The following is a 22,206-nucleotide window of genomic DNA, read 5'->3' as shown; positions in this document are numbered from 1 at the left end:
TCTGAGAGCAACCCAGACAGGTATTCATATGGATAAAGGAAATCACTATAAAGTCATATTAGTTGTTATTTTGGATTAATTTACCAAGCATCTCCATGCAGTCAAGCCCTGAAGAAATGCCAGAGCCACAGTCAAGTAGAAAAATTCATGGGGCCTGTGTTTCCCTTGTGTAAACACAAATTTGTAAAATTCAAATAAATGAGAAAGGAAAAATTGAAGAAGTCTTACTTGTAAATAATGAATTGTCCTCCTCTTCATCTTCTTCTTCCTCCTCTTCCTGTCTTGGGTAGAGGCAGGAAGAATCTTCATAGTCAGTTTCATGAGGCACGTTTTCTTTATTGTCATCGCACTCGATCACAACAGTTGGCACTTGTCTCATGTCTGGAAGGCCCCCAGGTCCTGTTTTCGTAACACTGTCACCTGTGTGTAAACCAGAACTGTGGGGAAATAAAGAAAAATGAATAAATAAAGGAAAAAACTCAGTGGAAGACTTAGTTGCTTCTCTGAGTGTTATTTAGGAAAGCAGTGGCCTTTCATCCCTTCTTGAGAAAAAATAAGGACAGAAATATCTTCAAGACCATGTTGCTCTTCCAATGTGAAATGAGAATGAGAGACTGGAAGGAAAAGATGATGGTTGCTCAGGTTTATTTGAAACTGCCCTTTCTCAGTCCCAGCTGAGGTAGCAGCTATATGAAAGGTGGGATGTTGTTTCATGGATGGTCTCTTTATGTCAAACTCCCATTTTGCTTTCCAGAAGAACACAGGTGTGAAACCAGCTGTGCTGTGCACTTGAGACACACAAATTCAGGTCTGACTTTACTGAGCATTAAGTAGCCTCAATTCCCTCAAATATTTCAGCCTGCTCAGAACTTCATTTTAAAAATGTGTTTTCTCTGGAACCTATTTTTTAATGTACCTATCTTAAAAAGGAAAAGCAGGAAATCTAAAAACTGGAATTAAATTTCCAAGAGAAACTAAAATGCTGTGCAATTTTGTCAACACTGCTGAAAAAAACCAACCAATAATAAGAATAAAAACTTCCTATAGTGAACGCAACTACTGGATCATTCAGTAAATTTAAGAACTATACACACACAGAGAGTAAGTACAACACTAGTAAGTCCATTCTGGAAGTACAAACGAAAGGAACATTTGGTGATTCCTTGTTCTTTGAAAGGTGCATGCAGGTTACAGGGGCATCCTTCTGGGTGTGCACACAGGGTAGCAGATATTAAAGTGGTTCACCAGTTTAGGTTGCCAAGCAGGTATCAGATGGCAACAAGATTTACAAACTACCACAGAAGATTTTTTATTTGAACTAGAGATCTAGGAATAGGCAGCTTCTCATCCCATTGTAATTATTCTGAATCAGCCACTTTCTTGATAACACCACTTTCTATTTTAAGCTCTTCAATTTTCCCTTGTGTTTTCTGTTCTTCTTGATTAAAATCAGCCTTTTCCACAGCATTTTGACTAAGTCAGCAGTCTAAGCAAAGCACTTAGGAAATACATGCAGTGCTGCAGTATACTTAAGAAAGGCAGCCAAGGTCACTGGGTATTTCCACTGTGTATACATTCCTCAGGGCCACTAGCATAAAGCCCACATGGTCAAGTAGTCTACACCACACATTTTTTAGCATTCTTTACCAAAAGCACATTATTGTTTCAAGTAACATTTAAAACCCACTTTGTGTTTTACAACAAAATTAGAGAACAATGCTCCAGCTAAGAAAGTACCAGTTTTAAGAAGGTGACTGGTACAAGCACTTGCAGTTACTGTTGCATTATATTTATGTGATCAAAACAGTAAGAGTTCCACTCGCTATAGTTGACAGTGATTTGAGTGAGAAAATATTTAATGAAAAAACAGAATTTAAGCATATGAGTGACTCAGGGTACAGACAAAATAAAAACAATTTAAAAAAAGAAAAAGTTAAATCCCTCCTGTAAAAGTTAGTGGGGAAAAAACTGCACACTTCTCATCTGCCATCCCAGGCTCTTTGATTTTTTATTAAAGAGTTACAATTTTATCAGCATGCTTTCAGATTCACAGTACACTCTTCTGTAATTATCAGTTAAATAAAAATTTTGAAAAAACTTCAAACTGCTGTATATACATTTCTACAACACAGGCATATGTGTGAGAGACAGAGAGTGAAGGCAGAGCTATAAATATTGAGTGCATCTATCCTTAGGCAATGCTAAAGTTTAGACAAAAAGCAATTTTCTTGACAAGTTTTATGGAAGAGAAATGTTTTCTGACTCAAATACATTCTAGGAGATTTACAAGATGCTAGCAGGAATATCTAAAGCATTTAATTTCATAAATCTACAGTCTGAGGCTGAACTGGGTGTCTCAGAGGAACTGGGTTCAAACACTGTCTTTTTGGACACACAATGGTTGTTTGCTGCTCTGCCACAGGTGCAATTCTAGCTCACCATGACATATTGCAGCTTAACAGCTCTTTAGTATATACATTAAACAAAACTGAGGCCTTGATTCAGTTGCTAGTGTAGAAGAGCCCATGGAGTAATTGAAATCAATTGTCATCTTACCAGACAGACCAAGAACTGTATGAGCAAGGCAGAAAATAAGGCTATTTCAGATCAAGAAACTGCCTCCCTAAATCAAAATTAAAGATACATTCCAGGGACACAAGATGGTTTTTAAATCTCCTTTTGCTGCTGTTCATGACACATGCCTTATGGGCATGGTCTTTCTTCTCAAATTCACTTCAGTCATGAGGATTAAACCTTCATGGTTTAGCATGAGACTTGGTAGTGTTAGATAATGGTTGGACTCAATGATCTGAAAGGTCTTTTCCAACTGAAACAATTGAATGATTCTGTGGATTTTGGTGGCAGGGTTATCAGATTTTTACCAACTTTTAAAAGGCATTCTGAAATGGTAAAAATGGTAGCTGAATGTAGAGTTTTACTTATGCTTGACACACACTCTTTGGGCTGGAGGGGAAAGTCATTTGCAGTAGGACATAAGTCAGCAACAGAGGTTGCAGTGGAAAGGTTATGTAGAAATGACACTCTTTGCTTCAGCTTAACCTATCATAAAGATAGTAATTTATCAGAGAAAATAGAAGCAAACTGGCAGCACAAATGACATGTCATAATAGTGATACTATGACAAGGGACAGATTGCCCTTCTGAGAATAGGTTATGAATAGATGTTACAAGTACCAGGAAATGTTTGCAATCAAAAGTGTTAAGTGTGAAAATGAACTTAATGTTCTATGATGCTTGTAATAAAACTGAATAAAAAAATCCAAGAATTAACTGCCATTTTAAGTCATAAGAACAACTGGGTCTTAAGTAGCTATTACACGCTTTTAATGTACTTTAAGACATTAACTTATTAATATGTAGTAGATATAGGTGAGGCAGTAATATGCAACAACTCCTGCAGAAGGGAAAATGGAGGTAGAGAAGCTCAGTAGCTTTCTCAAGGTCAAAACCAGCAAAATAACTTCTGTCTTCCAGGGCAGTACAGAGGGGCAGCTCATTTTTCTCTGGCAACCTTCTGGCATTTTGGTAAAGCATTGATTTCAAGGATGAGTTTTCAGATGATGTTAGACTATGTGAATAGCAGAGATGACTTCTGTTACAGTGAAGTATCCAGACTGCTAGAGGAAAAGGATGCCATTCTTTGCTCCTGTCTCCACTCACAGCCACAGAATGACAGAATTGATTGGATTGGTAAAGACCTTTAAGATCATCAAGTCCAATCATTAACCTAACACCGATAAGTCCTTGACTAAATGTTATCCCTAAGCACTATGTCTACAGGCCTCTTAAATATCTCCAGGGATGGGGACTCCATTACTGCCTTGGGAAAGCTGTTCCAATACCTAACCCTTTCAGTAAAGAAATTCTTTCTGATATCCAATCTAAACCTCCCCTGGTGCAACTTGAGGCCATGTCCTCCTGTCCTATCACTTGTTATGGGGAAGGAGAGTCCAAACCCCATCTTGATACAAACTCCTTTTAGGTAGTTGTAGAGGTCTCCTGTGAGCCTCCATTTTCTCCAGGCTAAACCACCCCAGTTTCTTCAGCCACTCCTCGTAAGACCTGTGCTATATGCCCTTCACCAGCTTTATGCTCTTCTTTGGACATGCTCTAGTACCTCGATATCCTTCTTGTAGTGAGGGCCCAAGTACTTGTGATAAAAAGAGTTGCAAGGTCTAAGAAAAGTTTACTGGGCAAAATGTAGAACTGATGAAAACTGGTTATGGATTTGGTGAACATCAATGGAATTTAACAGACTTGAGAAACTTCCACTGCATCAAGACCAAAGCAACTATACACAGGGAGAAGAAAAATGAAATTCCTAAAGGAAAAAAGAAAAAATGTAGGGCAGAAAAACGATGTGTACTTGTCTACATGTTCCTCCCTTATTAAAAATAAAATACTATTCTTAAACAGTGCCCCAAATTAGCAGACTTGGCAGCATCCTTATTGCAGCATCACAGCCATTATTCTATAAAGTTGTTGGATTCTTTGGAGATAAAGATTGAGAACAGCAAAAATAAATGCTGCCAATGAGCTTATCATTCCCCAGAAACTGCCTCAGAGACTTGTCCGTCTCTCTCATCTCCTCAAGATTATTGACCCAACAGCAGGGACCCAGTACATTGTTATATTGGAAGAAACAGTAAAGCTCAGGAAGTCACTGCATACACAATGCACACATCAGATGTGAGCACACTACCAAATTTTAAATAGTGGGAAGCAGATCTAGGATCTTTGTAGTTTTAACAGACCCTTAAGACTTCTGGGCTGGTGTGCCCAACACCAAATACTGCAGTATGATCTCTGTTGGCTTTAATCCAGATTTTATAAATTAAGGGGAAAAAAAACCCTAATGTCAGAAATACTAAAAAATACTGGCTTTTGGTGCAAGTTAACTATATATATTTTAAAAATCTGCACAAATCTTCAAGAAAAAAATATAAATTCCCTAAGATTACAATGTGGCTTGAAAAAGCAATTTAAGAATTTAATTGCAAGTGCCAGCTTCATAGACCTGCAAATACTTTTACATCTAAAAATTATGAAAGTAACAATTGCTGTGGCACAGGAGACAGTCATCCTCTATCAGTCATCCCCTATTTTCTCTCTTGTGAATGCAAATGTTATCGATTTGTTTTGATAAAGAGAATAACTGAAGAACCCAATAGATTATCTCATGATTGAAATAATAGTTAATCATTGCAAAAAGGCCATGAAAAATGAACAATCTGCAATATCATGAACTAGGATTAATTTTAATTTTAAATGTGAAATACCAGCGCCACAACCTTTTCTTATTTTCTTTTGTGAAGGGAGGTAATTCCTTCATATTGGGAAATAAATCCCTGCTTACTCAGTTGTTAGTAAGTAGGACAGCTTCAGCTTCGAATTAGTAGTTAAAACCAAACAGCATTACCTGCTTTAAATCAGTTAAATGCATTTGTAGACATAAACGTGATAGATGTCTAGAAATTGGAGCATTCATTGCTGTGGGGCAACAGATGCCACGGTGGAGTCATACTCTGAGAGATGTCACTGGGCTCAGGATAACAAAGTGCCATCTGCACACAGTGTGAGCCAGACAGAAAGACATCTGACCTATGCTGGGGAGAGCATGAGCAGTGCAGTCCCAAAGGAGCCTTTGGGAGACAACGAGCACCCTCTGTGCTTGGTGCACCATGCTTTGGGGTGATGCAGTTGCCCTGATAGCCATGTGTGTAGTTGCTGGACACAGATGATCTTTTCAGTCCTACTGCTATAACCCTTTTACTGATGGGAATGGGAACTTCCCTCATAGGTCTGGCAGTTTTTCTCTGGAAGAGAACTCCCCCATGGTGCAGAAACATTAGTCCCCCTGATGTAAGCACAGAGGTCTCACTATCCTGGTACTAAAATAAGCTGGCAATGTGGTGGAGCCTCTGGTTCCAACTGGTTTTCATTCAAGGACAATCTGCCATCTCCAATCAAATTATTTTCAACTATGCAATATAATGGAAGGTAACTATCATAAAGAGGTATTGGGGCAAATTATTAGGCATTTCATCTGTTACACCAAATATTTTATCTTCCTGTCTAACAGAGAACGATCTGATGCTTCTAGAACAAGCTGTCTATAAAGCTGCCCTAAACAGAACATGTCATTTTTTGGACTTCCTTTCCTATTATGGGACTTGCTCAATTTTGTACTTCATCTTGCAAGAGGACTTTCCAAAGCTTGCTGATCTTGCAGTCTATGAGGCCAACCTGCATTTATACAACATGCTTCACTTAGACTATTGGAGCACTCACAAGTGACAATAATGAAAACCAGATTCAATGCAGGTAAAGCACTTCTGATCAAAGGTACTACCTTCCTCTAGATAAGCAAATGCCTAAGGAGGTAGACTCTGTAGAATGGGTCAAACACTGGTTTTAAGAAGAAATTCATAATTTAATCTAAATTAACTGAAATAATTTCAACAGTATATTAAAACCCCTCTGAGTAACTTATAGGAAGCCCTCACAGGTTGTTTTGAGCTAATTGGTAATACTAATCAGATGCCCTGGTTGAGTGATACCTTTGCTTTTTATTATTTCTGAATCTTCCACTTGCTTTTGGCAATTCTCCACATAACCAGAGCTCTGCAGTTATATGCACTCTGCAGAATATATTGCAAGACAGTCGTGTCCAATTAACATCTTCTCCATTAGCTGTATTATCTGCTACCTTGAACAGGGCAATGGGGTTCAGAAAATTTGGTCTTTTTCTCCTTTCTGGAAAGACTCTCTCCTTGTCTCCGTTTCTTCAGCAATGAGTCTGCCCTGAAGTTGTTAAGACCCCAGAAGACAGGCGTCATTCAAGAACTGTCAGCATAACTCTAATGGTGATATTGACACTGAGATTAGCACAAAATCATGCATCAATATGTAATTTTAAACGTTGATCCATTACCTTTCTAGCCTTTGCATGGTCATGGCTAGTGTTTTGTTGAGTTCCTCTATCATCCGGCACCCTGAAGGATGAATGGGCAACGTGTTGGACCCAGAAGGCAGGTGCTGGCTGTGGCTGCCGTACTGGAGCTGGTGCTGGTGTGCTGCTAATTGGGATGGCAGGACAGTGTGATGGTGCTGGGTCAAAGGCTGCTGGGAGCTCTTCTGTGTGGAATAGGATGAGAGAGAGAGGTCTGGCCCCCCTAAAGGCATGCAAATCATGACTTTCTTTGGAGGTAGTGGAGGTGACAGTTTAACTGGCATACAAGGCAGTTTCACAGGAGCGCCAGGATCTAAAACAGAAGAAAGAGAGGCCCTGGTGTTAATTTTTTCATGTCAATAAGATGGAGATCACAGTTACCTGCCTGGGCAAGCAAGTACTGAGGTTGCTAGGACATGTGTACCCCTTCCCTGCTGTGATAGACAACTGTACAGAGCATCTGATCAGCAGGGTCTTTAGAAAAAACATTGTTGTCTTGCAGCACTGTCAAGTCTCACAAACACCATCCCAGGGCTGTGCATGCCCCTTAATAAACACATTAGGCAATGCCTAACAAGGCCTGTGTCACACTTGGATGTTTTAAAGCCCTAATCCTCCAGTTACACAATGTCTCCTGCTCAACAGGCACACAATCAAGAAGAGCAATTAGGTGTCTGAAGTTACAGGATGACTCACCACCATCACAGCTGGTGCAAAAACTCAGGGATTCCTGATCCTTCTCAGCCACTGCAGTGCAATTACTACAAGTCACTTTTCTTACAGCTTTGTAACAAACAAAGCATCTGGTGTTAAAAATACATTACAGGGCAAAAGAGAAAATAAATAGGGTTTGATTATTAAACAGGAGTGGTCTGGAAAAAATGAAAGGTACAGAAGGGTAAAATGATAAAATGCAGAAGATTGTTAGGATTAAGGTATTCTTTTACAGGAGACTTTGAGGGTGCTTTTCTCTGGATTCATGCATTAAATCTTAACCTTTTTAACTCTAGGCATGTTCCTTGAATCACACAATTGACTGCCATGCAGACTCCCTTGATTTCTATGGGAAATCAATGCAAGGTCTACAAGCAAATTTTTCTGCTTATGACTCAGCAGCAGGAGTTTTGGAGATTTTTTGGAGATGCACTGTGAAATGTTTTCAGAAGGGATAAAAAGTTAATGGGAGGGCTAGTAGATCTCCAGATGGATGTGGGAAATGGCCACAACATATGCTAACAGGAAAAATGAGCAAATATATATATATATATATATATATATATATATATGCTGTGAGCTGCAGCTGCATACAGGAGGAAGGCAAGGCCCTTTCCAGCCTCTAATACACAGACATTTGGCTCTGCAATGCAGCTTTGGCCTCTTGTTGCTTCAGTTCACTCTTCTTCCTGTAACACAGTAAAAGAACTGGAGAGCTAGAATCTTCTTTTGACCTGAGAAACCTTGAGAGTAAGATGCTGCCTTCCAGGTTTCAAAGGTCATCACCGCCCCAAACAATGTGAGCTTTCTAAAGTCTTTTTCCAGATGGTTCTATTTAGCATTAGCTATCCTTCCCTTTGTTCCCTTTATTCTCTCCTCCCTCCTGGCCTAATATGGGCAGTACTCTCATGTAATAGCCCGGGTACACAAGATTGATACTAGGACTTCCAAGCACCAACACCTGAAAATGATTAAGGACCATAATGTGGAAAAAGATCATGCACGGAACCAAGCACAGATATGCCATTAGATTTTAGCATTAGCCATAGCTTCATTGCATCCACAGTATCCACTTGATACCAGTGGTTTTACTACACTAGGAACAATTTGCTGACAGAAGTCTTCCTTTTCTTCAAAGGGTATTACAGGCTCAAGACCCAAGAGAGGCAAAGGGTATGCAAAGATGAAATACTGGCATAGAGAGAAAGCGGTCTTACTATGTTGCAGAGCGTGAGAGTTCTAGAGAGCAGAATCCAAGTGTTTTGGCTTTCAAAGCAGTATCATATCCACTTGACATGCTTCTTGAACACAAAAATTCTTCTGATGGTTTTTACAAGGCTGAACTCTAACTCATGGGACTGCTAAAGCACAGGGCTCTCTCCTCTAAAGCAGAAAGCAGTAATAAAAAAAGACTTTCAGGATTTTCTGTTCAAGCACAGGAAGGTCTCCACATTAGCCTTACATGCACATTATCTGTGTGTATTTGCTCTTTGTATCCTGCATAAAAGAACACACCTCTTCAACAAAAGGTAAATAACAGAAAGAGTAAATTGTATAGAGCCCTGAGAATAAGGCTCCTATGGGATTTGTAGTAACAAACTGTTTTCACACATTTGTGCTCCAGGCAATTTCACTTCTAGAGCTGGTCCTGAATTACAAAGACTGCAACGAGATCTGCTCTTTCATTTTGAAAAGCGCAGGTTTGACTGTTGGTCCTTTTCTGCTGTATCTCAAAGTCTTCATCTGACAAGGCCTCACCACACTGTGTATGACACAGAGGAGTCATCCTTAATGGTAAATTCAAAGAGATTCCAACTGCAGGCATCTCTTGCTCCTGACAAAAGAATAACTGGAAGTGTTGATTGAATTTGTTGCCTTCTGTGATCCTGAAGACTGGAGCAATATGTTGGGGATGAGTTTAATATGCCAAAAACTTTAGGTATAAAGCAAACAGGAATTCTTCTGTCTTTCTTCTAAAATACAGTGAAAAGTTCTTTTCCTTTCTCATGCAAGCACTGATCTTGTAGAGTTGTGACACAGGCACTGCATGTTTGAGTTGCCAAAGAGAATAAGTCTAGCTTTGTAGTAGCCTCCTACTCCATCATGAATCAGATGTACATACTCTGGTTTCCACTCTTCACCATAATGGTATGGACCTTTAGTTTCCACTTAAATTTAAATAAACACTTAACATCGTGATTTCACTGGTATCAGTGCTGGGTTACCTCCACGGGACACTTGCCAAAAATCTTGTCCATTATATTTAAAGTAAGGCTTTATTCAGACTGAATGTATTTCACCTGAGTTCACTTGTCTGAATATGGCCCTAAATAGAGCCTTGAAAATGAATCAGAGACATTTAGTCTACTTGTCTGCCCTTCACCTTTGAGACAGTTTGCCTCTTTAAAAAAAAAAAAAAAAAAAAAAAAAGAGAAGGGTAAAAGAATTCAATGAGAGGAGAGTTTGAACCATTCACTTGTTATATCTTCATTGACATCAGCAACAGAAACCTTGTACTGCAGGTTTTCCTGTATGGTCAGATCAGTGAGTGTGCTTGCACAAACCCATGGGCTCCAGGCATGCTGTTGGAAACTGCTCTACCTTCATCTGGAGTGAATGAGAGAACAACTTGTCTAAGTTCACAATGTAAGTGATGTATGAATCAGGGGTGGAAACAGTTACTGTCTCCAGCATGAAATACCCATCAGGCATGGACATCTATAGATGAATAAGAAGCTGGACAGTGGAAATATGAACAAGGAAACCGTGTAAGTGTCTTCTCAGTGGAACACTACCGACATCTTAAATCAAAGCACAAAGCACTCGTGACAGAAGAGAAGCAAACCGTGTGAAGCCAGGTGTGCAAGTCTGATTAATCTCTTTTGGCTGAGGTGCCTCATGCTCAAGAGAATAATGAGCAATTTTGCAAGATGTTGGTTCCCAGCAGGGTTGTGACCACTCAGCACCATGTACGGTTAAGTAATAACTGTGACAGAATTGATAACAGAGATGTTAGATACATAATCCATCCCACTGCTGATGATAATAAATTACTTTAAAGATACTTGTGGCTGTCACAATATTTGCTGAACACCAGGCCTATGATAAACAGGTCAGCCCTTATCCCATCAGTATAGATGCATTATGTGTACTTGCAGTCCAGAAGGCCAAGTGCATCTTGGGCTGCATAACAAGAAGTGTGGCCAGCAGGATGAGGCAGGTGATTCTGTTTCTCTACTCTGCTCTGCTGAGACCCCACCTGCAGTGCTGTGTCCAGCTTTGGAGTACTCAGCACAAGGAGGACATGAACCCCTTGGAACAGGTCCAGAAGAGGGCCACAAAAATGATATGAGGATATACTTCTCCTATGAGGACAGGCTGAGAGAGTTGGGGTTGTTAAGCCTGGAGGTCTGCAGGGAGACCTTATTGCAGCCTATAAGAAAGATAAGGGGACCTATAAGAAAGGAGGCCTAGAAGAAAGACAAGACTTTTTAGCAAGGTCAGTTGTGACAGGACAATGGGTGATGTTTTAAACTAAAAGAGGGAAAATTTAGACTGGATAAAAGGAGAAAATCTTTTACGATTAGGGCAAAAAAACACTGGCCCAGGTTGCCCACAGAAAGGTTATGTGCCTCATCACTGGAAACAGTCAAGGTCAGGCTGGATGGGGCTCTGAGCAACCTGATCTATTTGAAGATGTCCCTGCTCACTGCAGGGCGGTTGGACTAGATGACCATTAAAGGTTCCTTCCAACCCAAACCATTTTATTCTATTTTCTAACCATTTGCTAATTCCTATAGTTGCAGTTGCAGTTAATTTTGTTTTTTTCAGGGGACCAATAAATATGCTTTGGTTCACTGCACAGAAGGTTTGCTCATGTGTTTGTGAGGACACTGGAGTTGTACGCTAACTACACCACTCTGATGCTTCCCAGCCACTGAATATGGCTGTAGAGTTGGTCAGCACATGTTGCACATACTCCTGCTGCAGACAGTGTTCAGAAGTTCTGGATGTATGGCAGCAAATATTGCTCCAACGGGGCTGCTAGAAAAGGTCATGAATATCCTCAAATCCTGCACCAGCACAACTACTGCATGGTGTAAGAGGGCATGCCTGGGAATGCTGGGCTTGTGGCAGTGCTATGTTTATTATCCTGCCAACAGGAGAAAAACTCTTTCTTGACATCTTGTAATGCCAAACAGGAGCCAGCATTGTACCCCAACAGTAAGGAAGGACAATAGCCTCCTGTGTTGTAGAAACAAACGCACAGGCAGGAGATCAAGGGATTACTCCTCTTCTATTTGGCACTTCTCAGACCATATCTGCATTATTTTGTCCAGCTTTAGGCCCCCAAGTTAAAACGTCATAAACCTAGAATGGGTTGAGTAGATAGCCACCATGATGGTTAAGGGCTGGAGTACCTGACCTGTGAGGAGAAGATGAAGTACCAGGGCTTGTTCAGCTCAGAAAAAAGACAGCTGTGGGAGGGAACCTAACCACAGCCCTCCAGCACTATGAGCAGGTTATCAATATGGTGGAGCCAGGCTCTTTACAGTTGTGCATGGTGAGAGAAGGAGATGAGAGAGGTTCTGGACTGGACTACAATGAAAACATTTTTCCCCATAAGAAGAACCAAACAGTGAAACACATTTGCCCAGACAAGTTGTGCAGTTGGCATCCTTCGAGCTGGCTGGATAAGGCTTTGAGCAAGTGGTTGGACTGCAGACTTGCTGAGGTTCCTTCCCACCTTATACGGTGACCTCTGTTGCACCATATACAACTACAAGTAATACAACTTATAGTTAATGAGTTACTCTTTATATTCCATCCAAGTAATTAATTCTGGAAAATAATGGGAAAAACAATCTGTGCAAAACCTAGTATGGCCTATTGCAATAGCTCCCTAGTGGGAACGGGGTGATGTGCCTGCTACTTGCTGGTAGCATTTGGACAAGTAGCTTTTACTTTTTCAAGTCTTATCTTCTGGGATCCCTTGCACCTGAACAGCAGGAGTTTCTTTTCTTATTTCAATGAGTTTTGAGCAGATTCATAAGTTAAAAACTGTCCTTAAAGATTTGCCATGCACTTCCTGCTGACTACATCAAGATATGTAGTCAGGTCTTCAGGGAAGATTTCAGACAAATTCTTTGCTGTTCTTCCATACTACATGTGCATCCAAGGTTCAAGTCAAATTTGAGAACACAAGCAAAGCACACTTAGCCTAAAGGTGGAAAAGAACAGCTCTGCATGAATTCCCATGGAGAGCTTTGAAGATAGTTTCAAGGATGGTTTCAAGGAGATGATTTCTTGATGCCTGCATATGCTAGGCACTCCACCTCAGATAGAAGCAGGCAGAAGAAGCATGGAGAAACCAACTGCATCAGGATCCAATTTCCCATTAGAACCTGGAGGATGCTGGTGAAGGAAAGTTGCTTTCGCTCTGTTGCTTCTCCCTCAAGCACACAGTGAAAAGAGAATTATCCATTGCCCTCACATGAATGTAATCTGTCTTCAGGAGCGTAGCATGCCAAAACAGGCAGCAGGAGGTAAGATGACATAGAAGAAAGCTTGTGGATAATGTCTTGGGCTCACCTATAGATGACCTTTCTGAGATATGTAACTTGTGTTATAGGATACTGCAGAGAATATTTATTAGCTAAATTGTAGCTGTAAATATTTTCATAATGCTGTAAGTAAAAAGCAGATATGTTGTGGAAGGACCACAGGCATCTATGTTCCCAAACCTCATCCTTGGCTTGTATGCATTATCAGAAATAACTTCTTGGGACTTGTAGTATTTCCTACCCTGGTAAATGTTTGCCTCTAATTATGAATTAGACATCACTAGAAAGCACAGTCCCAGAACTAAAAATGTGCTGGGCCTATTCTCAAAATACTGAATGAAGAAAGCAAAGAATGTGACAGGTTTTTCATAGCTTAAATATAATAGCTGAGTGGCCAGATATGACCAAAGCTACAACCTACTGTAATACTAGGCTAAATTTGGGTTCAAAACGACTTAGGAGTTGCTGAGATCCCAACTTATCAGCATGTCTTTTGTGCTCTGACATTGTCAGGACTTTATGGGTTATTGGTGATTCATTTTTTTAAATGGAAAATATCTAATTCATTTCAGAAAACGTGATCTGTGCTGGTGAGAAGTAACAGCTTAATGAACCAAGATCAAAAGGAGCGTTACACCACTGGGTATGTTATCTAGTACATCAGATATGACCAGTCTTCTTGTCACTTTTGGCCATTAAAGAGTTTATGATAATCTGAGGTCTTTACCCCAGCTGTCCAAATAAATCTGGTCCCAGGTGACTATTTCAGCTCCTCCTAATATTTTCAATGAAGCAGGCTGCAAGCGTTGTCTTAAATGTTTTGGGTTCTGCATGTGGATACCGAAAAATCAAAAAGATGAAAGAGATTCTGTCCATGAATGTTGTCTAATAATAATAATAATTAGTATAAGGCTTATCAGGAGGTGATTGGTCAACAGCAGTGAAATACCAGTATCAAAACAGTTTAGGATCATGTTTTTCTTCAAGGCTTGCCTGTCTTCTAGGGCTGTGTGGGCACTTGCACATCCAGTGCTGTGATAGGGATGTTCCTTGTGGAGGCAGCATCACCAAGAGCATGGAAGATGGTGTGAGGCAAAGAACGGACTGTCTTCTGCAGTGGCAGTGGTGCCACTCCCAGTGGCTGCTCTGCAGTGTGCTCCTCGCTCTGTCCCTGTTCCTGAACTGTCTCCATGGTACCTCAGCCTTGAGAAGCAGCATGCCAAGGTTGTGTGATTTATATTTCCTAGAGGAAATTTTTTCTTCTTGTCACCTTTAAAAAATACTTTTTATTTTCATTCTCACCAAAATTACATGTACTTTTACATGTTTATTTTAGGCCTGCTCTTTTATGTGCATTTCTTATCGAGGGAAAGGCCAATCTTTGTTTTGGCACAGGCAGATAGATGTTTGAGACAGTTCACAAATGCTTTCAGAGGTGAGGAATGCTTTTTTTTCCATTTCTAAAACCTGCATTAAGTCCTTTGCCAAACCATACAAGTCACTCTTAGTGTCTTTATGGAAAAAATTTGAGATATGTTCACATGAAGAAGGTGGTCAGGATCAAAGGAAGCTTTGTATTTAAAACATTTCCCTCCTTCCTTTTTTATGATATATGCTTACATAAAACATCTTTCTGTGTGTACCTGTACAGAGATACACATGCATGTATGTATCCTAAGACAGAAGCTGAGATGCTTCTGCATTTTCAGATGTGTATCTGAATGCTTCATAAGATCACATTTCTCCCTTCAGTTTTCTTGAACAGAACTACCAGACCATTAAACCAAGTATGTCTTAATTTGTCCTTCAACCTTTTCAAAAAACTTTTGGCAGACAAATGAGTATGCAACTAGAACAGAAAAGTCTTCACCTCGAATGCCAGAATTCAGATTTTACTTGTTTTCTCAAACATGAGATGAGGATGTCTCTGGAGTAATTAGTAAAAGAATAGCATTAATTTTGCTTCTCACTGATGAGTGTGCTTCATTGGGATTGATTGCTCATTTCTAGAGATTACACATGGCTAAAATACTTGCCAGTGGAGAACACAAGGCATTGAACAATATGTATATCCTTTAGACCACCAAAGTAAACAGACCCTTAAGAATATGTTGAATACTTTTATTTATAATATTTCTATAAACGTGGTTTTCAGTTTCATCAGGAATAGGGGTCAGTTAAATTTGTGTCTTATGACTAAATCTGAATCTCTGTTCCTTTTCCCTAAGGGTTCAGTATATGCACATCCAAGAGTCTGTCCATAAGTACATACAAGACTTTATTTAGCACTGATGAGAGACCACTAAAGGCCACCACAAAGTAAGAAAAGTCACAGTTCTGTTTCCCTTTCAATGGAAAAATCATTACCGCCAACCACTTGACTTATGTTGATAGCTTGAGCCTGATTCTACTTTACACAAAAACCCACACCAGAAGCCCTCATCCTTTGATTCTTCTGCTATCTCTTACAAAAGAAAGGCTTATGAATGAAGGACTTTCAGTACATGATCCCTATGCTTTTCCTACACAATTCCTATTTTACTATTTCTTCCATGCTCTTGTAAATGGGACATTATGGGAGATCATAGGGTTTTGTCCTCACCTAGAGACCTCCTGGCTTTTCAAGCTTCAGAACTGCCCATTCAGTTTGTAACTCATGGCAAAATACTAACCAGTATGTGTAGACTTTGGCAGGCAAAGAAAGTAAAGAGATTTCACATAAAATGAACAAAAACTATACAGAACAAAAATGTGTGGTCATCCAAACAGAAACATGAAGAGACTACATAGAAGAGATATGAAAGAAATCCAGAATATGATCTTTTCTACTGAGCTCTTTTCTGATATATGTCTTAGCCTGAATAAAATGAGTATTAGCTGTGAGGGAAAAAAGGAAATCTAGAATGTATTAACATGGGCTAAGCATTTCTCACATCAGCCCTGAAAAGATCAGGAGAGCATTAACACATGAAGATTGACCCAGTGAGAACCTGCCCTAGTACAAAGATGCACTACAGTTTGTTTTGAACTCAGGATTTTGAGGTGCTGCCTCCTGGGTGGTACAATTATGAGCAGACTATTCAGAAGACGCAGGCAAGCACCTGGGAACCTTTTTTGGTTTGTGTAAAGGTAGCATGCTTTGCTTCAGTGGTCTAAGTGGAGAGACTGGAGAGAGGAAACCCATCAATGTACCCACATATACCTAGAGCTTTGAATCCTAAAGAGCCTGAACACTTACAAAAACATCTGGAACACAAAGAGCCTCTGTTTTTTGCTGTTGCTAGCTGCTATACAATGAGAGATAAACTGCTGCATAAGCTGCATGACACTGCAATCTTGTACACTGGGAACTGGAACTGCCCATCATCAGGACTCACCAATGGGAGGGGAATAGCCAAAGTGTGGGTGGAAAGGGGGAACACCTAGGCAGGAAGCGTGAGCCAGGAAGAAAAATGGCAAGAAGCCACAAGACAGGATGGTGTGTGTAAGGATCAGGGGGCTAAGTAAAAGAGAAAGATATGGAAAGATAAAAGGTGTATACAGGCGGATCTGCCCCGATGGCAGTTGAGGAGAGAAGCCAATAAAGGGCAAAATGAGAAAGCAAAACTCTCCCTTTCTCCTCAACCCTCACCCTTTTTCTCATTAAAAGCATTTAAAGATATCCTAGTATTTTCCTGATACTTCCTCTCCCATCAAAGCACATCCTGTAATTTTTGTGGTGATGGCAAGTCTTGATGAGTAGGAGTGAGGAGGGTTAGGAAACACAGCAGTGGTCTTAGGTAATTAGAGCCGAGCAGGGAAGTGCCTTGAATCAGCCTTGATAAAGTTATAGTTTGAAAATGCTTTGTGATCTCTGCCTGAGGTACAACACAGATACATTAGCAGTACACAAAACAACATGTGCAAACAGCATTACAGAAGGAGAAAGGACATGGAGAACCTTGCTGTAAGGGCAGTTTTTCCTATAAGGGAAACAGTGGTGCTGAGGGTCCAGGAACACCTACTTACCAGTTAAGTGGCTGGCAATCCTGGCAATAGGTTTGGGAGGCAGGGCAGGGGGCTGTTTGAGGAGGGACAACTGTTTCACAGGGGTGTCCTCATGGTCTCCAGGGAAAGCAGCAGATTTTTTGGGGGGAAGTAGCAGGACTGGCTTAGCTGTAGGATCTTGGGACAGGAGGATGCCGGATTCATTGGATGTGGGGCTCTCTTCAGACACTGGAGGACACAACCACATCATAGACGCAACAACGTTACGAGCAAAGCAGCAGAGGGTACAGCCGCAGTAAGACAAGGAAAGCAGAGCAGCAATGCAGATTCAGAACAACTAATAGATTTCACTTAAACATCATATAACACAGAAAGGAGCAGTGAAAGAAAGAGAGCAAAAGAGAACGAGGAGTAACACACATCTACACAACAGCTGAATTTCCCGTTACCTCTGACAGAAGGCAACTGCCTTATGCCAGGCTGGGATGTATTCCCACATCTTGAACACAAATCAAGAGCCTTAAAATGTCACATCTCAGATGGTCTGTCACCACAGCTTGCTCAGGATCAGATATGTTAGCAGGTGGCCTTTAAACTTATCCTATAAACACAAAAGCACCTCACGGGGCCTACTCCATTTCAAAGAGGCTGCATACCTGTGCAGGATCATGGACAAATACTTCTACCAGTCACTTTTTCTCACGCAGCCTTTGTCTACAACTCTCAGTATTAAGTGATACAGAAAGAGGAGCTAACCTAGCTGTACAGCCTTGCTGTCCCTCTGCATGGGCTGGAGAAGAAGTGCAGAGAGTCTCACCTATGGTAGTGCAGTTAGTTGTGTTGCTCCTGAAAGATGCATGGTGTGAACATCATCCAACACCATGCAGCAGCTAAAGGGCATGAAGTTGTAACCTAGGGTTTAAAAACATTGTCAACTCTCTACTTTAGAGCTCATTGGCACAGCTGAGACATAGCCAAAGAAAATCTACTCTTAAATGTTCACAAAGGGCAAGGACTTTGCCTTACTTATAACAAGGTCACTTGTGTCGAGGTAACTTCTATACCCAGTTAGTCAAAACTTCTCATAGAGCATGCAGTGACAATCTGTATGCTGTCACCTCCTTCTCCACTTGAATACCTTCGTATTCAACAAGAATTTCTCAGGGATAGATACCAAGTATTAGAAGTAAAAAAATTTGTTTCAAATAGCTTGTAAACAAGATGTTACCTGTCCCATCCATGATCTCGGTGGTTGGGAGCACCTCATATGAGCAGGGTTCCCCAGATGCTGGACCCGACTCCAGTTCTGCTAGGGCTGGCAGGGATACCTGACTGGAGCTCAGCACTTGTGTGGAGCCCAGAGGCTGTCCATTCTCCAAAGCTCCTTCTTCATTTGGTATGGAAAGTTCCCCATCTGTTCGTAAGTGGAGGAAAGCAGAATGACAACAGAAGACACATAAATAAGAAGCAGAAAGAATTTTAAATGAAATTTGCTATCTCCATTAGCTTGTTTTCAAATGAGAAACCTGGTCTGAGATCCTTTATGTATACAAAAAACAATATGGTTTGTATTTCAAAATATGAGTTGCAAGGAACAATTTTTGGAGATGTCTGACTGTAATGTTCTGTTCACTACAGTTTCACAGAAGCCTGATAGCATTTTGCTTGCCTTAAGGGATTATTAAGATTTGGAAAGGATCTGTCAAGTATCTGTGTGGATCCTTTGCTTACCCTAGGATGGTCATTATGATCCATAGTCAAAGCCATGCAGCCCCATTCGGGAGACTACAAAATCTCTTTTCTCTCTGTCTCTGTTGAAATTGGGAAGTCAGGAATGAGAATGGACTGGAACTGAAGCTATAGAGCTTTGTTAAAGAATACTAATATACACAGTATAGCATTTATAGTATTTTAATAGGAAGAAGAATTATTCTCTTCCATCAGTTCTTATGCCATGGAGGAACACAAGCAAAAATCACAGAATTATGTCCCCATTTTACACACAAAGGAAAACAGTAGAGCTCCCACCATCAAGACTTTAAGTAATGGACAGAATAATTTTTATAGTTGCCTGGTGTAAGATATTGATACTGGGATACAGCATATTCTATTTAGAAAGCCTGTTTTTAAAGTTGTTATTACTAATATCTCCTCTATATGAGCAAAATTTCTGTAACAGCAGCTGGTAGTTTCTTTCCTATCAAATGCCACCTGACATTAGAAATAATAAAGAACAGAAGTAAGGGATCAGCTTGTTCTCTATGGTGTCAGCCTGCATGATTTTCATCTCAGAAGTTGCTATGCACAGCACTCTGGTACCTGGAGGCAAAGACTACATGGATGTCTCAATTATAGTTTTATAAAGGAAAATGTTCAACCTCTATGGTTACGAGTGAAAAATCTGAAAATATAACTGGAATGTAACCTGGACTGTTAAAAGCCAGCAAGCAAATAAATGGAGCCTAATTTTACTATGCATTAAAATTCATTTATTTTAAGTCAAACTCTTGATTTCAGGATCTGGCTCTTGGATTTTTGGGCACCTCTGATTAGCAATGTTACTGCTGAAAGTACCAAACAGAGATGTACAATGATCACGTATTTTCCCCTCACACTGCTAAGATGCACAAAACACTTTGGAAACCAATACTGATAAGAGGGAAGTAAAATCTCACCTAAGCATCAGGACATAGCAATTAACAAGTCTGGAAATATGTTACCTGTGAAATACTCAGAATTATGTTTCTGCCTTTTAAAGCTTCTCTATATCAAGTGAAGATGGTCTTCTCCTGCTTATTTTGGAATTATTAGAAATACCAAGGTCTTGACTTTCTTGGGCTTTTTGGAGACTTTCTGAAGACCTGCTACATAGCCACATCATACAATTCTGAAACTCTATCCACAGCTTTCAGGAACAATCAACTGAGCTGGCCAAAAGCTGGCAACATTAAACACAACAGAAGGTTTTGGGCAATTGTTTGCCGCGCAGTCTCCTTCTGACTGCTGTGGTCATTCAACATAAACCTGCCTGTTTCCCTAGGCTGCAAAAATCAAACAAGAGTTCAGCCAGTATTTAAGATGAACGTTTTCTGACTTAACTGTTGGGGGAGAATGCCAAGTATTCTGTGCTTGCTTTTTCCCTTTTATAAATACACACCTTTACATGTGTTTAGAATAGGGGCTGCTGTTGTCCCAGTTACCTGGGTTTATGACTGTAACTGTTTATTATGCAGAGCAATTGTTTCTTGAATGAAAAGCAGTGACTGTGTCCAGCAATATTCATTAATTCAGTGAAGGACCAAATTTGACTGCAACTGTGACCAAACAAGAATATGCATGATAAAACAAGTAACATTTATATTTTGGAACTATGTCTACACATTTTTAATTAAGTGGGATGCGTATTGTAATGTGCTGAGCACCTTGAAATCTTACTGCCTTAAGTCCATTTTGCACTTCTCAAGGTATATTCAGCCTGATTTAAGAAGACAGCACTCAAGTGACATGCTGAAGGTTTATGACTACAAAAAAGGAAAATGTGAGATAAAATTTTGGCTTTTATTTCTTCTCTTAATAACAAGCATGCCAGTTCTCTGTACTGACAGCATATCCTCTGAATATCTCAAATCCTCATTTAGACTCTGAAACTTGTCCTTGGATTTGACTGAAATCATCAGACATGACTGAATCAGATCATACTTAAGGAAGAGCTACATGGGGAGCTGTTCAAGTACAGCAAACAGATCAAAGATTCAGACACAATAATTTGTAGAGCGAAATATATCTTAGTGTGAATTAATCCTGGATCAGAGTACTGACAACCACACATAAAAAGGAAATTACCCATTACTTTTATAAAGTACTAAAAGCTAATCTGGTGAGCTGATATACAAATGAAAATAATCCTGGTGATGCAATTATTACATATACATGGATAAATCAGTTAGTCTGAGTTTAAAGTTAGTGTTGCACAGTGATAATATTTGTAATTTTTCATTCTCAAACTTGCTAAATCTTCTCCTGTGTTTTCAGAGAGCCTGCTGCTGCTTAGTGGAGAATGACTTTTCCTAAATGCTTGAGCTTTGATAATGCTGTCTGAGTTGCATCAGCTGGATCTGAACAGGACCACAGAGAGCAGCTTGACCTCTGCAGCACCAGGAGCACATGTAGGCTACTTGTCTGTTATTCAGCACACCTGAAGTCACTGAAGAAACAGACCTCAGATGAAACACTTTGAGGCAGACACTTTGCTTTAGCTTGTGAAGATAAAAGCATGAGGTGAAGGCCCAGACATGTGTAGATGATATTTTCAAAATGTATTGTCTAAGCATGGGTTGCACTCCAGAACTCCCCCTGCCACTTCCACTTTCAGGTGCTTTTTAAAGACAGCCTGCAGCAATGCATCCCACTGACTGATGCAGACCTTTTGTTGCTCTTTATGTTGAAGCTTTTCCTACTCTCTCACCATGTCTTTTCACTCTGAACAGCTTAGATTAGGAAACTCCCTGCATGTCTGAAATGTGCCATGGTCATGTGCTCCTTCCCCAGATGGAAGCCAAAATGATGAGGAGACTTTCAAATCTTGGGTTATTTTCCACTTTGGGTCATCTCCTTCAGTACTTGCCTGCTCTCAGTAAGACTGTCCAAGCAAGCATTCTTGATAGTAAAGACTAGGAAGGGCAGAGAAAAAGTCATGTCCTTCTCTGCCATGGCCTCCATGGGCTAGAGAATGGAGAATGGAGTGCTCTTGCACATAGTGAATACATGACCCTGGGGCTGATTCCTAGGTTTAGCACAGTGGCTAGGATCTTATCATTCTTTAAGCAGACCCCCAATTTTGTGGGATCCCATAGAGTTTGAATCAGACTGACACACGGATGTCTTCCCTGCTTCTAGAGAAGATCAAAACCTTTCAACATATGATTTCATTGCTGCACATCTGTCTCTCCCATGGCTGCCATGCCTTCC

At 40.3% G+C, this 22,206-nt stretch overlaps 1 protein-coding gene across 1 annotated transcript in view; it reads right to left on the bottom strand.

Annotated features, from left to right (window-relative positions):
• The window catches only part of PHACTR1 (phosphatase and actin regulator 1), a 326,072-nt gene that overhangs the window by 45,766 nt on the left and 258,100 nt on the right, over window positions 1–22,206 (bottom strand). The window contains exons 6-8 of the mRNA XM_054381958.1: window positions 18,467–18,652; window positions 6,956–7,286; window positions 229–437 (exon numbers count right to left, since the gene is read on the bottom strand). Of these exons, the coding sequence (XP_054237933.1) occupies window positions 229–437; window positions 6,956–7,286; window positions 18,467–18,652 (726 nt within the window). The remainder of the gene's footprint in view (window positions 1–228; window positions 438–6,955; window positions 7,287–18,466; window positions 18,653–22,206) is intronic.

This window comes from Indicator indicator, chromosome 6, assembly GCF_027791375.1.
Source record: "Indicator indicator isolate 239-I01 chromosome 6, UM_Iind_1.1, whole genome shotgun sequence".
Lineage (NCBI taxonomy): Eukaryota > Metazoa > Chordata > Aves > Piciformes > Indicatoridae > Indicator > Indicator indicator.
This window is presented reverse-complemented; position numbering and strand designations above follow the sequence as displayed.